This window comes from Symsagittifera roscoffensis, chromosome 1, assembly GCF_963678635.1.
Source record: "Symsagittifera roscoffensis chromosome 1, txSymRosc1.1, whole genome shotgun sequence".
In the NCBI taxonomy this organism is placed as follows: domain Eukaryota; kingdom Metazoa; phylum Xenacoelomorpha; order Acoela; family Convolutidae; genus Symsagittifera; species Symsagittifera roscoffensis.
Genome location: NC_087062.1, coordinates 60,177,865 through 60,199,265, shown reverse-complemented (window position 1 = coordinate 60,199,265; position 21,401 = coordinate 60,177,865). Strand labels below are relative to the sequence as shown.

The 21,401-nt window shown below is 36.8% G+C and overlaps 1 protein-coding gene across 1 annotated transcript in view; it reads right to left on the bottom strand.

Moving 5' to 3' along the window:
* LOC134856855 (synaptotagmin-15-like) overlaps positions 1–21,401 on the bottom strand; it is a 43,125-nt gene that overhangs the window by 9,625 nt on the left and 12,099 nt on the right. The window contains exons 2-6 of the mRNA XM_063873147.1: positions 8,039–8,304; positions 7,428–7,656; positions 6,766–6,892; positions 6,204–6,365; positions 5,471–5,612 (exon numbers count right to left, since the gene is read on the bottom strand). Of these exons, the coding sequence (XP_063729217.1) occupies positions 5,471–5,612; positions 6,204–6,365; positions 6,766–6,892; positions 7,428–7,656; positions 8,039–8,304 (926 nt within the window). The remainder of the gene's footprint in view (positions 1–5,470; positions 5,613–6,203; positions 6,366–6,765; positions 6,893–7,427; positions 7,657–8,038; positions 8,305–21,401) is intronic.

Sequence of the window (21,401 nt, the reverse complement as noted above, 5' to 3'; positions counted from 1 at the left end):
ACGCCCAAAGTAACAGCGCGTTGCAAACTAGAATATGCATTACGAGTTATCAATTGACCTTCATCAGGATTGGATTACAGAATTTGAACATGCACATAAAAGGAGATTGCAACTAATCAGGCCATAAAAGATTTTACGTAACTATGGAGAGTTGAAAAAAGTTCGACCAGAATAAATCAAAAAGAGCAATCGTTCCATTTTGACCAAATTTTGGCATGCAATTTATTTTTCGACAAATTTGAGGCACAAGTTTGGTCTGATATTTTAGGTTTTGCATTGCAAAATTTTTCCAAAATAGCTCAATTGCTCTTTGTAATTAGTTTTGTCTGTTTGAACTTTTTGCTTCTAATTATATAAAATTCTACAGTACTGATTTAAATTATCCGGACAAAACGAACAAAACTTGAAATTTCAAACGCGTTTTTCCAAATTGGGTTAGTTTTAGACAAAAAGTGAACGTTACAAAAGTTGCTTAGAATTTCATCAAAATAAATATGGTGCATTTTTTTCCGAAATTCTCAACCAAAATTTTAACCCAAAAAGGGGTCATTTTAGCTTTTTTTGAATAATCAAGAATTACGCTGAACCAATTTCGATAATTGATAAAAAATTTATGTCACAAGAAGCCGTTTATACAGCCCAACAAAGTTTTAGAAGGGTTAAATCTCCAAAAAACGGTATTAGAGAAAATATTTCTGCTTGATAGTCAATAAATGTGATTTTTACTACATAAAGCCCAAAATATTTGCCTAAAAACAGTTTTTAAACATTTTGCGCCAATTTTTGAGATTTAAATCGTCTAAAACTCTTTGGGCCGTATAAAAGGCTTTTCGTGACATAATTTTTTTTATCAATTATTAAAGTAGTTTCAGCGTAACTTTTGATTAATTAAAAAAAGCAAAACTGACCCGTTTTCGGGTTAAAATTTTTGCTGAGAATTTCGGGGAAAAAAGTGCACCAGATTAATTTTGGCGATATTCTAAGCAATTTTTGTTCTCTTTATTTTTGTCTAATTTTAACCCAATTTGAGAAAAACGCGTTTGAATTTTAAAATTTTGTTCGTTTTTTTCCGGTTAATTTAAATCAGCTCTGTATAATTTTTATCAAATTTATCGGATGACGTCTTAAATTTCTGAATTAATTTTGACCTTGAGACAGCTAAATTGAGGTGAAATTACACCCGAAATTTTTAAAATTGCATACGAACTGTCAAAAGAGCAAACCAAAGTGATTGCGCTTTTTTAGAGGTCAATATTTTTAATGTACCTTTAAAGCGGTGGTCAAGTGGTTACGTCTCAATCGAAAAGTCGGATGTTTGGGACCCACCATGATCCGTGCTCGTTGTTTGCGGGTGAGGCAACATTATCCAGCCCAGAAAAATAACCAAAAAAAATTGCATGTAGTTATTAAGCAGGGGCACAACAGCGGTTCACCGTGATGAGTTGTACAGCTTGTATGTTGGTCATTTCCCTCGTGGATAAATGATCTTAACTTAACTTAGACCCTTAGCTTAAAAACAATTTTCATTCAGCAGCGATCTGACATGCAATTTTTCAAATGAAAAGAACGCATAAAAACGGCGACAAAAGGGAAACGCCAAACTTCAATTAAACTATTTCTAATAAGTTTCAGCTTGAAGGTCAGAATTATAGAGAGTTAAAAATATTAACCTAATAGCACAATTTTGACCAATTTAATTGCTCAAGGTCACCGATATTACCAACAAATTGGCATCAACTATATAATTAGTAGCATAACGTTGGAACAGATAGAAATAAGTAGAAAGAGCAGACGAACTATTTCAGAAAACTCCAGGTCATCTAAAAAAATCAAATTTTAAAAGATTTCTGTCTGTTCCAACTTTTTGCTACTAATTATATAGTTGATGCCAATTTGTTGGTAATATCGGTGACCTTGAGCAATTAAATTGGTCAAAATTGTGCAATTAGGTTAATATTTTTTCTGGACACAGTTTGTACTCATAGAAATCAGTGAAACACAGAAATCTAGTTTTTGCCAACAATTTGGCATTTACTATTTTTCAAAAATTAAGACGTTCTCCGATAGATTTATTAAAAGCCATATATGAAGTTCTGAATCTCTTTAACTGTTTCCCCCCTTTTGCAAAAGGAAGGAGATTCGTTACTAGGTCTAAAATTACGTATGCTTAATCGTTGCATTAGTTTTTTGTAGAGAGGGCAATTATTTACTAGGTACCTTAGGGGAGATAGTTAAAGAAGTCTGAAATTGATTAAAACACTGATCAGAGCTTTCAGGTTTTACCTTGGTCGGAGAACTTTCTTAAATTACGCTCTGGTCATCTAATACTTAAAAGCATTTTTCAAGGTTTACTGTCAGTTTGATATCATTTCATTTTGATGAGAATGACGAAATTTACATCATCATCTAAACTTTCGAAGACGCACCATAAATAACGAAGGGATTCAAAACACTTTTTAAGTAGCAAGCAAGCACAGTTGCTTAGGAAATCCGCGTGCTGCGCTCCGTGGCATTTAACTTTGGTTAACAAGGAGCCTGGTTATCAGACGTATGTATCAGTACGCATTGAGCCATGTAGTTTCTGTTTTTTTTGGACAGTTTTATTATAATTTTATTATTGGTAAATTATAACACCAATCAGTAGCGTATTTAGGTGAAGGTTCCCCTTTTTACACAAATTTTTGGCCACACAACCCTAAAATCTTTGTAAAGACTCCTTTGGAAACAATATACACAAAATTTGAGAGGGAACGACCTTTTGGCACGTTTTCTTAGACATTTGCCTTCGGAGAAAATACACTGAGAAGATCTTAGATCCACGCCTGAAATCGAAATCAGAAATCAATGTCTTTCCTAACTTGAAAACTGTAAATTTAATAACAAATTTCGGCAATCTGAAAAATTCCAAGTTGAGGCGATGTGATTGAAAAAGAACTAGATAAGAGGTCAGCTTTCTCAATCTTATGTTGGCTTAAACGTCGCCGCGGTAACAAGATAAACATCCCTCATTAGACCTGATAGAGAACGCGGACAAACTTCCTTTCACTTATCAATTTAGTTTTCATTACCTAACGGATATCTTTCCCCAAGTAACGAAATACCAATCGCGATTCAATTTCAATTCACCAAAAACCACAGTCAAAAAGAATGACCACATAACTTTACAGCGACAATTCACATTTGATCGCATAAGAAAACATGGATAAAAATATTTCACGTGGATTTTCCCGGATGATTTTGTGCGGAACCTAGAATATTATCCGTAAATTAGAGCAAATTGTCTAAAAACCAGGGGCGGATTTAGGAGGGGGGCTGGGGGGTGGCGGACGCCCCCCCCCCCTCAGGGATTCGACCCCCTGCCGACCCAAAGGGTCCCCCTTTGATACTTTTTCGGAAATCCATTTTTGGCGGACCGACCCTAAAGTTTTTCTAAAGGCGCCTTCGGCGCCAATATATACTAACTTTGAGGGGGAGCGCGCGCCAAAAAAAAACGCAATTTTTTTGTCAAAATTTTTCAAAAAGTGCCCAAAAACGGCTTTTTTGACTGTTTTTTCAAAAATTTGCCTGCGGCGCAGAAAATTTAACCAAAATAGGGGTAAAACAGTGCTTCGGGAGAGCTTGAAAAATCAATTTGGTCGACCTTAAAAAAAAAAGGTCGTCAAAATTTAGGAAAATTTTTCGAAAATCCGCCCCCCCCCCCCCCTCGAGAAAATCCTAGATCCGCCCCTGCTAAAAACATACAACTTGAAATTTAAGAGCAGAATAATGAACGCGATGAACCTATTGACGCGCATTCGCATATACTTGTGAGAGCAATAGACAAAACTCAACCCGCAATTGTGATTGAAACCGAACCATGTACAGCGTACAGCGAAGAACATTATGCGGACGTAGCGACTTGGACGCGTTGTGCTTTCCCAGAACCTCGGCTTGCAGATCTTCCAAGATATCTTGCAAGAACATACATTGAGTTTGGTTTTTCTTGCAAGATTTACTGTCATTTTTCAAAATTTCTATTCCATTTGCAAGAAAAAAGCAAAAATTTTTTGGAACACAATTTTTTTAAAATAATTTTTTGCTGTTATTGGTTCTCTAACAGATACTCAGCCGAATCTCAAAGCGAAATTTGTAGGATTGTTTAACCCGTAAGGCGAAAGAAACAATATAAGAAATTGCAAAAATGCATGCAAAACTTCTATTGTTCCTAAACATATATACATCAGTTTTTAAAGTTTTTTTAAACAAGTAGATAAGTTATAGTTTGAAAAAAAAATGTGCAAATAATCAGTATTTTACCGCTAAATAATTTTTATATAAAGGTTATTGTCAAAAAATATAGAAAAAACATGCCAAATCAAATGTTTTCGCTAAACGCATAAAATATACATCAGCGAATTTTCCTCGTACAAGATTTCCATTCCTTAATCTCGTTAAAAAACCACTAAACAAATTCAGTTTGTAAAATTTTCATGTTAAACTCAAACTGATGCGTGCCTTATCAAACTGATGAATGATTTGAATTTCGCATGCTAACCACAGTGTACTTGGAACGCAAATCTTGCAAGATTTTTGCAAAGGAGTGTACACTAGGGTTGGAGTACGGCCTGTATTTGGACAATCGCGTATTCATGCTTTTCAGTAAGCAGGCAAATAATATGTTAATCAATAAGAATCGAGATGAGAGCGCAAACTTAAGAATTAAATAATTATTAATTATTAATTACATATATATTTATATATATTTCGCTTTGATCAGGTTCCACCTTGGCGCAATTCTGATTGGCTAATGCAGCATTTATCTGCTGACTGACAAGTCTGAATACGCAGTTGTCTATAAATTACTACATAACCTCTGCTCCCGCAACTAAAATAAATACTCAGTTTGATGTGCCACGCATTAGTTTGAGTTTTAGATTCAAATGTCAGGAATCAAATTCAATTCTAATTGCGCAAAGAGCCGCATGCTAAGCAACTGGCATGCAAGCAGGTCAGTCCCGAACATTACAATTTCCCGAAGATTACAATTTCCCGAACATTACTGTAACGCTTTAGGTTACATAAAATACTCCAAAAATATCCAGATATAGCTAAACTGTTTCCACCACTATAAACCGGCTTCGCTTTGCATTTAAAAGTTTTATTCACCTCATAACTAATTTTCACACATTTTGAACACAGAGGCGAAGCGAGAACACGACAAAAAACAGCTATAGAAAAATTAAAGTAAGCCTCGAATTAGTAAAATTTCGGCTATGTCTCGGATTCAATCTGCGACGTAGAGCTTATGAGTCTAACGAAATAGCCACTCGCTACGTAAAAATACACTATACTCGCAAGCTCACTAGTGTAGATATCGACGGGTTGTATCAGAAAAAAATTCATAAAATCCTGTAACTATATTTTGCACCGAAAAGTAATTTATTTCGTGAAATTAAATTGTCTCGCAGACAGTTGTGAATGCAGTACTCACGAGACTGTTTGTGTTCAGTGTAGAACCCGAGTCTGAGGCTGGGTAGGAACACTCCCCTGACGTCCATTATGGTGACATTGAGTTTGTTGAAGTTCTTCTCGTGGCAGATCGACAACTGCATCTCAGCCCCAAACTTGTCCATCTACACATGAAATAGAAATTAAAATTTAATCATTTGGCTGGATGAATAAAAATTGGAATCAACCAAAAACTAAAAATTCAAAAGTAAAATTGTTTGAAAAATTCACGTTTGCAACATGAATTTTGTCTGAGGAGAATCTGTTAATGAAAATTCATATTACCAAAGCTGCTCGTGCCAGGCTGAAGCTTAAAACTTTCTGATAGACGTTACTTGTCGCGAAAGTAAATAGTGCGAATTATTTATCCGAACTTGGTCAAGCTGGCAATTATCACAGGTGAAATAAATTTTTGATTTTGAGCTCAGGGCATCTATATTGAAAAGTCGTAAAAAATTGAAAAGCCCAAAATTGTCTCAAGAAAAAACCACCCTCACACAGAAGTCGAACAAAAAACTGAAGACTTCCGTGCATAATGTAAAGTCTTACTTTCTAGCTAGATCAAGTAAGTATCCGCCCCCCAAAGGAATAAAATTGGCCCAATAGGCTTATAAATTGGAGGCCAATAAAAAAAGTTATGATCGCGATAATGAAAATTAGGGCAAATTCGTTTCCGCTTTCACTGTGCATAACATATAGCCGGTTGAGTTTCTCACCGTGACAGATGGCTTGAGGTTCTGCCAAGTCTTCTTGGCTTGTTTGGCGTCGAACTCCTTGAGGGAAAATAATGTGAATGACGTCATGAATCTCTTCCGGGTCCTGTCCACTTCCAACATCACAAACTTCACCTGATGCTTGCTCAGACTGTCCTTCTCAACCTAAAACCACTACTCAACTTGAATCAACTTTTAAAAATTAAATCCTAAAAACAATTAAAATGAAGAAAATGAGCAAGATTTTTTCCGCGAGTTTGACCTTCAGTAGTCCAATACAGAGAAAAAATACAATATGATAAACATAATTAGATGCATTAATAATTGAATGTCTATACAATTTTGAAAAAAAATACTTTAGGACTATAGTCTTAACTTTTTTCAGATCAAAATATAAAAAAAAAACGCATAAGAAACGGCTCCGAACAGCTCTTATTGTGGCCTTATTTTTCTCAAAAAAAATACTATCTTTGTATGTTTTATGAGCGCATAAGAAACGGCTTCGAACAGCTTTTAACTTAGTCCTTGTCCTTCACTAATAAATGATCTTCATGAGTTTTCAAACCTTGAATGAGAATGTTTCATCGAATGATGGCATGGCCGTCTTCTTCAGGGTCTTTGTTTTGTGGAAGCAAATCTCATCAGGTAGGAGATACACCCTCACAAATGTGTCATAGCTAGAAGGAGGGTTCCTGCAAACAAAAGCCTACTCAACAAACAATTTAACTCCAGTGACACTTTATTAATGAAGCCCAGTCTCATTTGTTTTTCTGTTTAGTCAATTGCAACAAAACAAATACTGTTTTTCATAGAAGTTGAATCAGACTTAATAACAAACAGAAGATAAAATTTTTGAGTTCTCCAGAAGTGAAAATGGGCCGCTATAGTTTACTAAAAGAAACAATGGTCGTTGATAGAACCTTTTGATTCAGTTAGTAACTAAAAGTATAAGTCTCAGGTCTGGTTATATCATAGATCATAGTCTATCTGGTTCTAGAGTCAAAATGATATTTACATAAACAGATAAATTAAAAAGGATGATCAAAGTGAAAGGTTTAAAGATTAGACACAACTGTTCATCTATAGTTAACTTATACCAAGGATGGGGAATTATATTTGGTTTTATTTTCCAATACTACAAAAGCAATCCATAGCCAAAAAGGGGCCTTTTGGAAAATAAGGAACTGAAAAGGTTGGGCAGTAGTTTGTTCATTCAAAAGCATGCACCTGTTGTACTTGCTGAATGCCTTGAGTACTGTGACTGACAGAAGTTGTTGATCCTCGGAGTATTCCACGGTGAACCAGAGTCTGCCCAGGTGTTGGGAGGAGGAGGAGGCGGAGGAGAAGAAACAGCTGTTGCCTCCTGAGGCCCCACCGGCCCCGGAGTCTCCAGACCAGTCGTCATCATGCTCGTTCTGATACAACTCTGGGTTCACTTTCCCAATCGGCGTCTGCTCTGGTGTCCATAAAAATATTCATGCTTAGTCCAGCGCCAATTGATAGTCGTCATTTGAATTATTTACTTAGTTTGAACATTTTTTCACAAAGTTTTCAAACTGTTTTAAGCTCCACCTCCAAAACAAAAATAAAGCCTTTTTACGCGACCTATTTTATCCTTAATCGTATTTTGACGCGATATTTTGAAACTAATCTCTTTTTAGGAAATTAAAGTATTTTCATCAAATTCTTTTCTACATAAGTTTTCTCATGCGGGTTCATTTCCGCAGCATGGTCGGTTTCCGCGATGAAACTGAACTTAGTAACAAAGGTTTTCAATTTTTCTGAGTTCTTGTTTTTGCGTTAAAACAATATGATCATTGATAACAGGCATCATTTACCTCCCGGAATGTAGAAGTCGCCGGCAGCTGATACTCTGCGTGTGAGGGGCAGGGGGTTGATGGGGGATAGAAGATTGCTTGAGGACAGCTGGGTGGATGGCCGCTTGTCTGTGCCTGGGTACAGTTGGTTGCTGCTCTCGTTCACGCCTGTCGATCCCGAGGGGGAGGGGAACGGAGAGAGGGAGGGGGGACTGACGTAGTTGCGTTGGCGCGAAGGACTCACGTCTGGGATTTTGAAGGGAATCCCCGCATCGAACATGTCGATTCTAAACATGTTCCTATGATGTTTGAACTACAAAAATAAAGCAAAGTGGTTCTTTAAACGGGGGATAATGTTGCAGACTGAAATATGATGAGTTTGACTAACAAAAGACTTTTAAAAGATAGGGATATGTAGGAGTACTGTTTTAAGTGGGTAATTCAGTAACAACGTTCCGTCTTTGCGACAGCGCGAGGGATTTCTGAGGATGGAATTAAATTGGTGCGCTCGCTGCAGAATGAAGAAGGTCCCTTAAAGAGCACAATAATGTAGACTCTCTGCTGTGCGTGTGTGTATCAATTCAGCGGTGCCAATTACGAGCTAAGCGGATGATCAAAAATGTTACAAATTAATGAGGTAAAACGGGGATGTGGTTGGAAAGCAAAGGAGGAGCAATTTGGACATTGCGACTGAGGACTACATAAAATTGGGGATGATTCGGGGAGCAGTAAATTCTTTGGACAATTCTTGTTTTGTCAACTAATCAAACAGAGCAACAAGACGACACAAGCAATTGATGATGGATGATATTCTAATAAGCTGCTTAGCACAGCCTTTACAGTATAGCTCCAATGGAATTGTGGTATCTCTTGGAAAACTAAGAATCAATTCATTAAGCATTTAAATTAGAAGAAACTCTAAACCTCCATAACAGGAAGAGCTCTTATTCTCAAAGTCAAACTTTAGCGACTGCGACTTGAAAGCATCCCTTGTTCTCAACGCCGTTTGTCGATGGATTAGACCGCCATTGATTTTTCACCACTGTTTTCTATTATGAATTTTCATTTAATCTTTTCCGGGTATTATTTGTGGCCGTTTGATTAGTACTAAGACGGATGTAAATTCTGACGATGGTAAATCAGTATACGTTATTTTTCCTCACTGAATGGCTCTTCCTTGCTATATAAGGACATCCGACGTCTACATAATCATTATTCAATTTGATAAATGGATACGGATACCGGTACGGTAGGAACAGTTTAATTAGAAAAAGTCGCTTCGCGCAAAATGAAAATTAAAACAAACAATTTGACTGAAGGAAATGAAAATTTGATGCAAAAATAGGTAATGCGCTTATTTTGCGTAGTGATTAATTATGATGGAGTTGTTCGTTTTATAGATAATCATCAATAAGGCAAGACAAAGATGCAGTAATTACAGCGTTGTAATCATCGTTGTAAAATTACTTTAAACGCCCAAAAAGCGCAGAAATAGAAAACATCATCTATTTAGGCGTGTATTTTAATGCATCAATGACTTTTTTCAGCAATTTCTTCTGCCGTTTATATTTAATATTTATGAAAATTTGTATGTGATTTGTCGATGAGATATAAAATACGAACTCCCGGACTCCTGCGTTTCGGTTGTGTGGGCAATGGGAATTGTTAAGGGATTTGTGAGGGTCATATTTAATTGCGTAGAATATATCGGAAAACAAGGAAAACACGGAAAATGTGAATAAAACAGCTTGTAGAGACTCTATTTGTTTTACCACCCAATCAAGGGTTGTCCGAGTCTTAATGGAAATATTTTGCATGATCGTCGGATTCATGGTCGAATCCATTACGTTTCGTTTTTGGTCAAATAATCGACTTTCTTTCTCAATATTAAAATAAATACAATTTGTTTTTGCGAACAAGTTTTTGATTGAGCCATTAATTCGCATTCTCAGATCGCAGAACTATACCTAAGGCACTCGAAAAAAAAATAAAAACTTCGAAGTTCTATATTTAGGTTTAATTGCCATTTGACAGCTTTACTACATAAGGGAATTATTCTATTAAAATATTTGATTAAAAATCGGGAACTTTGGCGGGGCCGTCGTTTTTAATTGCAATGGGGGCATTTGAGACAGAGATCGGAAATGGGTACATTTTAAGAGGCTCGAGAAATTAAAAGATTGACCGAAAATGAGAAAAAAACATTCTAATTCAAACTATAATCTATGTAAAACGAATTACATAAAATGAATATTATCATCATTTTCATCTATCTATAACCAGACCCAGACGCCCAGTAGCGGATTAGAAAGAAGGGGCAGGGGAGAGCGGACGCCCCTTTCAGGGATTCGACCTACTGCCGACCCAAAGCGTCCCCCCTTTGTACTATTTTGAGATATCCATTTTTGACTGACTGCCTAGATCTGCCCCTGCAGACACCAATCAAAAGTCCTTTTAAAGGGCTGAAACGTTAAAAAATTTTCTCGACAGTGCTAGAAAACTGCTGTAATAGGTTTGCACAGGCGTGCAGATTTCCAGTCAGCCCAACAACGATGATAAAATGACTGACAATGCGCGATGATAAAATCGCTGAGAGATTGACATCGGACATAGTTTTTAATATCAATTTTTTTTGGAAGCAATTTTTTGTTAGCTTTTAGAGACACTAATAACATTCACACAAGTTTCCACATGTTTAATTCTTCTTACACTTTGCGACCCGATCGGAGTTTCTTTTATTATATTTTTTGTCTTATGTACATATGAATATGATTGTAAAGTATTAACAACTAGGCAATCATATTCTATAACTAACAATTACACAGTGCTGATTTAAATTATCCGGAGGAAATGAAATAAACTTGAATTTTCAAAAACGTTTTTCTCAAATTGGGTTAAGATCAAACAAAAAGTGAAGAGAAAAATACTTGCTTAGAATTACATCAGAATTAAGATGGTGCAATTTTGTCTCCGAAATTCTCAACCAAAACTTTACCCAAAATAGGTCAATTTGGCTTTTTCAAATAATCAAGAATTACGCTGAAACTACTTGGTTAATTGATGAGAAATATATAGATCATAAGAAATCTCTTACTCAGCCCAAAAAAATTCTAGGGGAGTTAAATCTTCAAAAATCTGTTTAAGAGAAAATATTTTGCTTGATAGTCAAGAAACGTAATTTTTACTATTTAAATCCCAAAATCTTTGCTTAAAATCAAAATTTGAGCATTATACTCAAACTTTTGGAGATTTAGCCCTGCTAGAAATTTGTTAGGCTGTGTGAGAGGCTTCTTGTGATATATATTTCTCATCCCTTAATAAAGTAGTTTTAGCGTAATTTTTGATTAATTGAAAAAGCCAAAATGACGCATTTTTGGGGTAAAAATTTGGTTGAGAATTTCGGAGAAAAAATTGCGCCATATTGATTCTGATGAAATTCCAAAAATTTTGAAATCTCTTCACTTTATCTCTAATTTTAACCAAATATAAAAAAATGTTTATGAAAATTCATTTTTTGTTCATTTGTGTTTTCATAAAATAAATCAACTCTGTTTTATTTACCGTTATAATTTTTACAGTCAGACCACCCGCACTAAGATTCAATCGATAATGATCGATTAATATTGATTTTAGCTTTTAAAACGTTTGCTTTTCTAATCGATTTTTTTAAAACACTTTTTTGGACCACGCAAATGTTTAGAGTTTAATAAAAATCATATTTTAAAAGAACATAAACTGATTTTATTCCATTTAATATACAGGGGGTTAAAATCTGTATTACTTTTTGCTCTATTTTCTTGAAAACTGCAGTTTGCTTGCATCATTCAATTTCTAAACCTAATCACATTACTGATTTTCTGACAAAACCATAGCGGTCATAAAAACGCCACATAACTAACCCCAGCCCCTCTGGTATCCCCAATAGTTTTTTTAAAATGGAAAATCTTTCGACGTTGAAAAAACATGTCAAAATTACGCTGTTACGCAAGTACTTGAACGTTTTGATTGAAAACTTGAGTTTTCAAGCGAGTTCTTGATATTTTAAAGTCGAACTCCTCACGGAAGAAAACCGTAAAATCGTGAAAGTACATAGAGAGTTGCAAAACAAAAAAAAAAGATCTACAAAAAAAAAGAAAAATATGGAACGTGAAAATAAAATGCAAGATATCAAAAATAAAAGAACATAAATGAGGAGCCACTGACACCAAATAATTTTCTCATTTAACGACCTTTCAGCAGCCTTCTACCAGGAGTATTCGACGACAGCATGCCATTAACTTACAATAAATGGTCCAACATTCAACAGATGATGAACCACCTGTGGAAGCGGTTGAATTAGGAGTGCCTATCTTCTTCACTAATGAAACGCCCCAAGTGGAATGAAATGCAGCCCCCATTGAAGGTTGGAGACATAGTGTTGGTACTCAAAGACCACAAGCCGAGAGGTATATGGCCGATTTGATGTGTTGGAGGAACATCCAGGAAGAGACGGCACAACACGAGTGATGACTGGGGGAACGGCCTACGGCACCTTCAGCCGACCCGCTATCGCTCTTGTTAAGGGTTTTTTTTTCGCAAAGCCTACTGCACCGTTCCAGACAATTTGGTACCCGCCGAGAGTATGTTGTCGAAACAACTAAATTTTTCCCAATCTGTGTAAATCAAGAGTCACTGTGATCAAACATTTGTAATCTCTTTGATATAGACACTTTCGAAACAAACCAGAACTAAAAAAGTTGTCTCTTGGAGCCATGTTTTGACGTAAAATGACAATTCAACTACATGTTTTGGCGAGCAAAAAAAACCAATCTTGACAACTTTCGAACAACTTTGAAGATCACTGAGCTTTTTTAAAAGTAAAAAAAAAAGAAAAAAAAATCCCCCCTTTTTAAAATGTTCGAGAAATTTTTGCAAATAGTTTTGTTTGGCAGATTGGATAAATTCTACAAAACAACAATACAATAGAGTGACAGAATACAGCGATATGAGGCAATCAATCCGGCGATACAATACAGCTATACAAAAGTATAATCTGGAAATTTTTTGTCTACTCGTTCGAAAGATTGGATTCTCATCTCGCAATTGTATGGTACTGACAATCACTCTATGCTGTGAAAGTTTTGAATGTTTTTCCAAATTGTGGATGGTTTTCTTGATTTGAATTACCTGTATATTCAGCTGGTTATTGAGCTTCTCCTTCATAAGTACAAGAAAAAAAAGAAAAAATTGCAAACAAAAGGAAGAGGAATAGTTGAACCAAATACAAGCAAAATAAAACCAATGTGGGCAAATACATTTATTGAAGCTTAACTCAGGATTGTCAACGAATTTTTTCTCACACACTATCAAAAAACCCAGAAAAAAGCATAACTCGAGTTTTTTGTTTTTCTTTTAGTTTTCTTTTGTCGCGTTTCTAAATTTTTTGACAAATTATTTCAAAACCCCCCAAAAAAATGTGGCTTATTTGACGATGAAAGAGACGAATAAACTCCCATTCTAAAAAAACTAAAAACAAACAACTTTTTGTAGTATTCCTTGTTTATTCATCTTGTTAAGTGGTAAATTTACTTCGCAAAGTATAACAACTATATTGGCTCGAACTATTTGTACGTGAAAGCAAAAAGGTGAAATCAAATATTAAAAGTAAACAAAACAAAAAACAATTTTTTGTATTTTTTTCTCAGTTACTTTTCTGGTAAAGTGTAATTTGACACCGTTAAAAAGTAACAATTATACTGGCACATGATGCTGAAGATTTTGAGTAATATATCTAGTTGGTATTGCATTTGAGTATTGCAATTTTTAACAAATTAGTGTTGTCATTTGGTTGAATTTAAAGAGTTAGCGCCTCAGAACTTGAAAATAGGCTTGAACTATAGATAGTTATTTTGTGGTTGACCTATTCAAAACATAACAAATCTCAATTTTTTTTCGGCTTTGATTGCGCATTACTGAAATGTAAAACATAATTAGCTAGAAACTTACGTGAATCATGCACTTAAAATGATCATTGTGTTGAATTTAAAAACTAACAATTTATAACTGGAACCTAGACTTGAACTATAGATAATTGAGTTTTGGTGGACCTAAAGAAAAACATAACAAGATATCTTTTCGACAGTTCGTAAATCAATAATTCGATTGTTTTTCAAAAATTTGCTTGGCTTTGATTGCGCATGCTTGAACTGTAAAACAAAAAATTATTGATTTATATACTAGGTCAACCTTTCAAGTTAAAAAAAAACGTTTTCTAAAACATAATCGACTCCTGGTTTTATTTAATTTCCTTTTTTTTGAAAACTAATTTGCGCATCGCCTCGGTTTTTAAAGCCGTTCTCTTCACCTACAAACGACAGGATTTTCGACGAACAACTTCAATCGCCAAAGTCAGTGTGCAACAGATTCCGCATTTACCAGATGCAACTCAATGGATCTCTCGACTTCCTGGAGAAAAAACTCTGCTCATTAAAATCAACTCGTTCTTTGAATTCTTTAGTGGCAGCAGCAGAAACCAGATTGCAAGAACTCAATCAACTGACAGCGGAAATCATGGACACAATATCAACCACCCAGGAGCGCCAAAACATGAATTTGACTTGTCACTTTACAAAAAAATATGTAAGCCTCGAAACTCATTCTTGTTTACATACCCTCTACAAGTTATTGAAGGTAACAACGTTATACTTTCAGCTGTACAGACAGATTTTGGATGAATACCAACTGAATGAAAATAGACAACAATAATATTCCCCCAAAATATAGCATCGACCTTTTGTTTTCCACGTTACTCGCAACAAAACAACTGAGCTACCTATGGATTACCTTGTACAGCAATTATGGAAAAATGAGGAAAACGAAACCACTTCACTCAACAAAAACTACAGCAGCGACGACAAGTTTGCTTTCCTAGTCTTCGGTAACACAACAAGACTTGTGAATCAACGATACAAAGTAGGTCTTCCCTGAAAACCAAACTCAAATTTTTTTCATTCAACGACCTAACCAAACTCAAGTCTCAGCAACAACTACTGTGTAGTTCTGAATCAATTGTAACTATTGTAGAAAAGACAGGCAAAAACCCCCCATCTACAAAAGTTTTACAAAAAGACGTTAGTTACGGACCTGGAACAATCTTACGCGCAGCAAGCAGTTTTTACAAAGGAAGTACCTTCTAGTTTGTGGTATCTGTCTCTCCACAAAATTGTAAGACCACACAAGCCGGGACAGGTAAGGCGTGTTTCAAACGCTGCCTCCAAGTTCAAAGGCCAATCTCTAAATTATTTTGGGCTAACAGGCACATAATTACTTGCAGAAATTACTGGAGTACTTCTACGGTTGCGTAAGTTTGGTATTGCGACACTAGCTAACATTCAAGGAATGTTTATGCAAATTAGCATACAAGCAGGAGACCGTTCTGCGCTACGTTTTCTCCTGAATTGCAACAAGGTTATTAGACATTATCAGTTTTCAAGACTCATATTTGGAGCATTTTGCTCTCCATTTTGTGCTATCTACGTTCTACGAAAACATGCCAAAACAACATCGAGAATCTTCCGCTTGCCTTTGAATACGTCGAAAAAAACTTTTACATCGACGACTACACTAACTCATTGTCTCCACCCAACGACGCATTGGAGTCCGCTTTCCAGCCAAAAGCAGTTCTACAACAAGGCGGATTCAGACTAACCAAGTTTGAATCCAACAGCACTAAGGTATTTAACGGTTAACCAACTTCAGAAAAGGAATTACCTAAGCCAACAACAAGAATTCTAGGACAAAAACGGAATTTGACAACAGGCAACCTATATATGGAGCCTCCAAAAGCAATTAGTGGGGATGCTTACGAATACACACATTGGAAGATTTTCAGCCTAGTGTCATCAATTTTTGATCCTCTGGGAATATTAGCACCAGTAACCATTTTGTTCAAAGCACTTTTGCAACAACTTGGAAAGTAGGCAATTCATGTGACTCATTACTAACCGCTAACACAAAAAAAAATTGCTAAACCTCTTTGTGTCAATGAGAGCAATCAGTCTTCCTCGAACACTTTTCAAACGGCAAATAACAACACGGGATAGTGCTCAACATGATAGTTTCACCGATGCTTCCTTGATAGGAACAACTTCAATCGCCAAAGTCAGTGTGGAACAAATTCCCCATTTACCAGATGCAACTCAATGGATCTCTCGACTTCCTGGAGAAAAAAATCTGCTGATTAAAATCAACTCGTTCTTTGAATTTTTTAGTGGCAGCAGCAGAAACCAGATTGCAGGAACTCAATCAACTGACAGCGGAAATCAAATCATGGACACCGGATCACCCACCCAGGAGCGCCAAAACATGAAGTTGACTTGTCACTTTACAAAGAAATATGTAAACCTCGAAACTCATTTTTGTTTACATGCCCTCTACAGGTTATTGAAGGTAACAACTTTATACCTTCAGATGTACAGACAAAACTTGGATGGACATTAGTCGGCGAAAACCGACTGAATAAAAATAGACAACAAAAACATTCCCCCAAAACATAACATCGACCTTTTGTTTTCCACTTTACTCGCAACAAAACAGCTGAGCAACCTATAGACTACCTTGTAGAGCAGTTATGGAAAATTGAGGAAAACGGAATCACTACACCCAACAAAAACTACTGCAGCGACGACAAGCTTGCTTCCCTAGTCTTCGGTAACACAACAAGACTTGTGAATCAACGATACAAAGTAGGTCTTCCCTGGAAACCAAACTCATTTTTTTCATTCAATGACCTAACCGATCTCAAGTCTCAGCAACAACTACTGTGTAGTTGTGAATCAGTTGTAACTATTGTAGAAAAGACAGGCAAAAACCCCGCATCTACAAAAGTTTTACAAAAAAGACGTTAGTTACGGACCTGGAAAAATCTTACGCGCAGCAAGCAGTTTTTACCAAGGAAGTACCCTCTAGATTGTGGTATCTGTCTCACCACGAAGTTGTATAACCTAACAAGCCGGGAGGGGCAAGGCGTGTTTCAAACGCTGCCTCCAAGTTCAAAGGCCAATCTCTAAATTATAATGGGCTAGCAGGCACATAATTACTTGCAGACATTACTGGAGTACTTCTACGGTTGCGTAAGTTTGGTATTGCGACACTAGCTAACATTCAAGGAATGTTTATGCAAATTAGCATACAATCAGGAGACCGTTCTGCGCTCCGTTTTCCCCTGAATCGCAACATTGTTATTAGACTTATCAGTTTTCAAGACTCATATTTGAAGCATTTTGCTCTCCATTTTGTGCTATCTACATTCTACAAAATATGCCAAAACAACATCCCGATTCTTCTGCTTGCCTTTGAATCCGTCGAAACGAACTTTTACATCGAGGACTACACTAGCTCATTGTCTCCACCCAACGACGCTTTGGAGTCCGCTTTCCAGCTAAAAGCAGTTCTACAACAAGGCGGATTCAGACTAACCAAGTTTGAATCCAACAGCACTAAGGTACTTAAGGATTAATCAACCTCAGAAAAGGAATTACCTAAGCCAACAACTAAATTACTAGGACAAAAATAGAATTTGACAACAGGCAACCATTATATGGAGCCTCCAAAAGCAATTAGTGGGGATGCTTACGAAAACACACATTGGAAGATTTTCAGCCTAGTGTCATCAATTTTTGATCCTCTGGGAATATTAGCACCAGTAAACATTTTGTTCAAAGAACTTTTGCAACAACTTGGAATTTAGGAAATTCATGTGACTCATTACTAACCGCTAACAGTAAAAAAAAAAGCTTCTAAACCTCTTTTTGTCAATGAAAGCAATCAGTCTTCCTCGAACACTTTTCAAACGGCAAATAACAACACGGGATAGTGCTCAATATGATAGGTTCACCAATGCTTCCTTGATAGGAACGTCAGCAGCTGTTTACGTCAGGGTCGAATATCAAACAGAAAACCAATTGTAACTCACTATTAAAAAAAAGAGCAAAGTAGCTCCAATCAAGCAGCTGAGTATTCCAAAATAGAAGCCTGAAACAGCAACAATTGGATTTCTGGATTTCGACTAGTCACATTTGCTAAAGTACAACTTCAGCTCAACGTTGATCCTGACCTACACATTTGGACAGACAGTCTAATTGTATTTGACTGGATCAACTCGAAGAAAAAACAAAAGATTTTTTTGTCATATTTTCTAGCCAAAATAAACGCTTCTCAAGGAGTAAAACTTGGCACCATATACCGATTCATCTGAACCCTGCTGATCACGTCAATAGGGGATTAAAACCTACCAACATCGAATCAAAAAAGTAAGCAGCCCCAGCCTTCTGATTTCACAAACATCTCAATAGCCACTGAAGTCTTCCTTAGCAGATACTAAAAGCATCCCAATGTTTGCCTCAGTGTGTGCTCCACAGCAACCGTTTTCAGGCCCTCCAGTCTTTGTCATCAGTCGTTCGTTTTTCCTCGCGGAATAAACTTTTGTTCACCGCCGCCGCATTTTTCAATTATGTCACAAAACTGAATTCATTATGGGCAAAAGACCAAGACTCTAACGGCAAACAACGGAAAAGAACGACAATATTCAATTACTAACGAAATAGAACGAGCGAAAAATTTTATCATCATATCAGCACAGTGAGAATCTTTCAGTGGAACTATCAGACATCTAGAACAGAAGCGAAACCTAAGTGCGAAGAGCAAACTCATTAAATTCAATCCATACCTAGACCAAAAGGATATGCTTTGTTCGCGCAGCAGACTTGAATTTGCCTCAAAACTGGAACTTGAATCACATGTCACCCTCTGATCCTAACAGCAGCTCATGCAACATTTAAACACTATCTACAGCATGTGTACCAGATTTGCATGCATCAAGGATAGGAAGTGGTCAAATCGATCATGCAGCAGCGCTACCACATCATTGGGATACGACAAGCTCTTCGTGCAATCGCTCATCACTTTTTTCTGTGTCGACGATACAAAACAGACAATCGCCAGCCCATCATGGCAAAATTACCACTTAAAAGATACACCGACAAAACTCATCTTTTCCCGTTTACTAATACTTGAGTAGATTTTTTTTGGCGCCTTCTACATTGAAAACGAAACAGACATTGAGAAACATTACGGGATTTTTTACTTGTTTTGCAAAAAGAGCTGAATATTTTGAAAACTGTTCGAATCTGAACACTGATTACCTTATGAATGCAATAGGTCGGCTTAGCGCTAGATGGGGAACTCCGAAAACGCTCAACAGCGATACCGGAAAAAAGTGTGTTGGAGCCTCCGAAGAACTAAAACACGCCATAAAAATGGTTGACAAAAGAGCCTGCTCTTTCAAATTACAACGGCAAAACATCCAATGGTTCTTCAACCCGCCATATGGCCCCCAATTCGGTGGCGCTTAGGAATGCTTGGAATGCGAAAACTTTACAGGCAATTTCACCGAAACCGAAATGATACTGAACTCGAGACCCTTGACAGTTGTAACTGACTACCCAGAAGATGATGAGCCACTGACACCAAATACTTTTCTCATTCAACGATCTAACCAAACTCAAGTCTCAGCAACAACTACTGTTTAGCTCCGAATCGATTTTAATTTTTGCAGAAAAGACAGGTAAAAAACCCCGCATCTACAAAAGTGTTACAAAAAGACGTTAGTTACGGACCTGGAAAATCGTACGCGCAGCCAGCAGTTTTTACCAAGGAAGTACCTTCTAGATTGTTGTATCTGCCTCACCACAAAGTTGTAAAAACTAACAAGCCGGGACAGGTGAGGCGTGTTTCAAACGCTGCCTCCAAGTTCAAAGGCCAATCTCTATATTATAATGGGCTAGCAGGCATATAATTACTTGCAGACATTACTGGAGACTACACTAACTCCTTGTCTCCACCCAACGACGCATTGGAGTCGGCTTTCCAGACAGAAGCAGCTCTACAACAAGGTAGATTCAGACTAACCAAGTTTGAACCCATCAGCACTAGGGTACTTAACGGTTAACCAACCTCAGAAAAGGAATTACCTAAGCCAACAACAAGAATTCTAGGACAAAAACGGAATTTGACAACAGGCATTTTATATATGGAGCCTCCAAAAGCAATTAGTGCGGATGCTGACGAACATACACATTGGAAGCTTTTCAGCCTATTGTCATCAATTTTTGATCCTCTGGGAATGTTAGCACCAGTAAACATTTTGTGCAAAGCACTTTTGCAACAACTTAGAAATTAGGCAATTCATGTGACTCATTACTAACCACTAACAGTAAAAAAAAACTGCTAAACCTCTTTGTGTCAATGAAAGCAATCAGTCTTCCTCGAACACTTTTCAAACGGCAAATAACAACACGGGATGGTGCTCAACATCATAGAGTCACCGATGCTTCCTTGATAGGAACGTCAGCAGCTGTTTACGTCAGGGTCGAATATCAAACAGAAAACCAATTGTAACTCACTATAAAAAAAAAGAGCAAAGTAGCTCCAATCAAGCAGCTGAGTATTCCAAAATTAGAGCCAGAAGCAGCAACAATTGGATTTCTGGATTTCGACTAGTCAGATTTGCTAAAGTACAACTTCAGCTCAACGTTGATCCTAACCTACACATTTGGACAGACAGTCAAGTTGTATTTGACTGGATCAACTCGAAGAAAAAACAAAAGATTTTTTTGTCATATTTTCTAGCCAAAATAAACGCTTCTCAAGGAGTAAAACTTGGCACCATATACCGATTCATCTGAACCCTGCTGATCACACCACTAGGGGACTAAAACCTACCGACATCGAATCAAAAAGGTTAGATGCCCCAACCTTCCTGATTTCACAAACATCTCAATGGCCACTGAAGTCTTGCTTAGCAGATACTAATAGCAACACAATATTTGCCTCAGTGTGTGCTCCACAGCAACCGTTTTCAGTACCTCCAGTCTTTGTCATCAGTCGTTTTTTCCTCGTGGAATAAACTTTTGTTCACTGCCGCCGCATTTTTCAATTATGTCACAAAACTGAGTTCATTATGGGCAAAAGACCAAGACTCCAACGGCAAACTTCGAAAAGAACGCCAATATTCAACTACTAAGGATATAGAATGAGAGAGAAATTATATCATCATATCAGCTTAGCGAAAATCTTTCAGTGGAACTATAAGACTTCTACAACAGAAGCGAAGCCTAAGTGCGAAGAACAAATTGATTAAATTCAATCCATACCTAGACCAAAAAAATATGCTTCGTTCGCGCAGCAGACTTGAATTTGCCTCAAAAATGGAACTTGAATCACATGTCACCCTCTGATCATAACAGCAGCTGAAATTCTACCTACGGCATGTGCACCAGGTTTGCATGCATCAGGGACAAGAAGTGGTCAAATTGATCCTGCAGCAGCGCTACCATATCATTGGGAT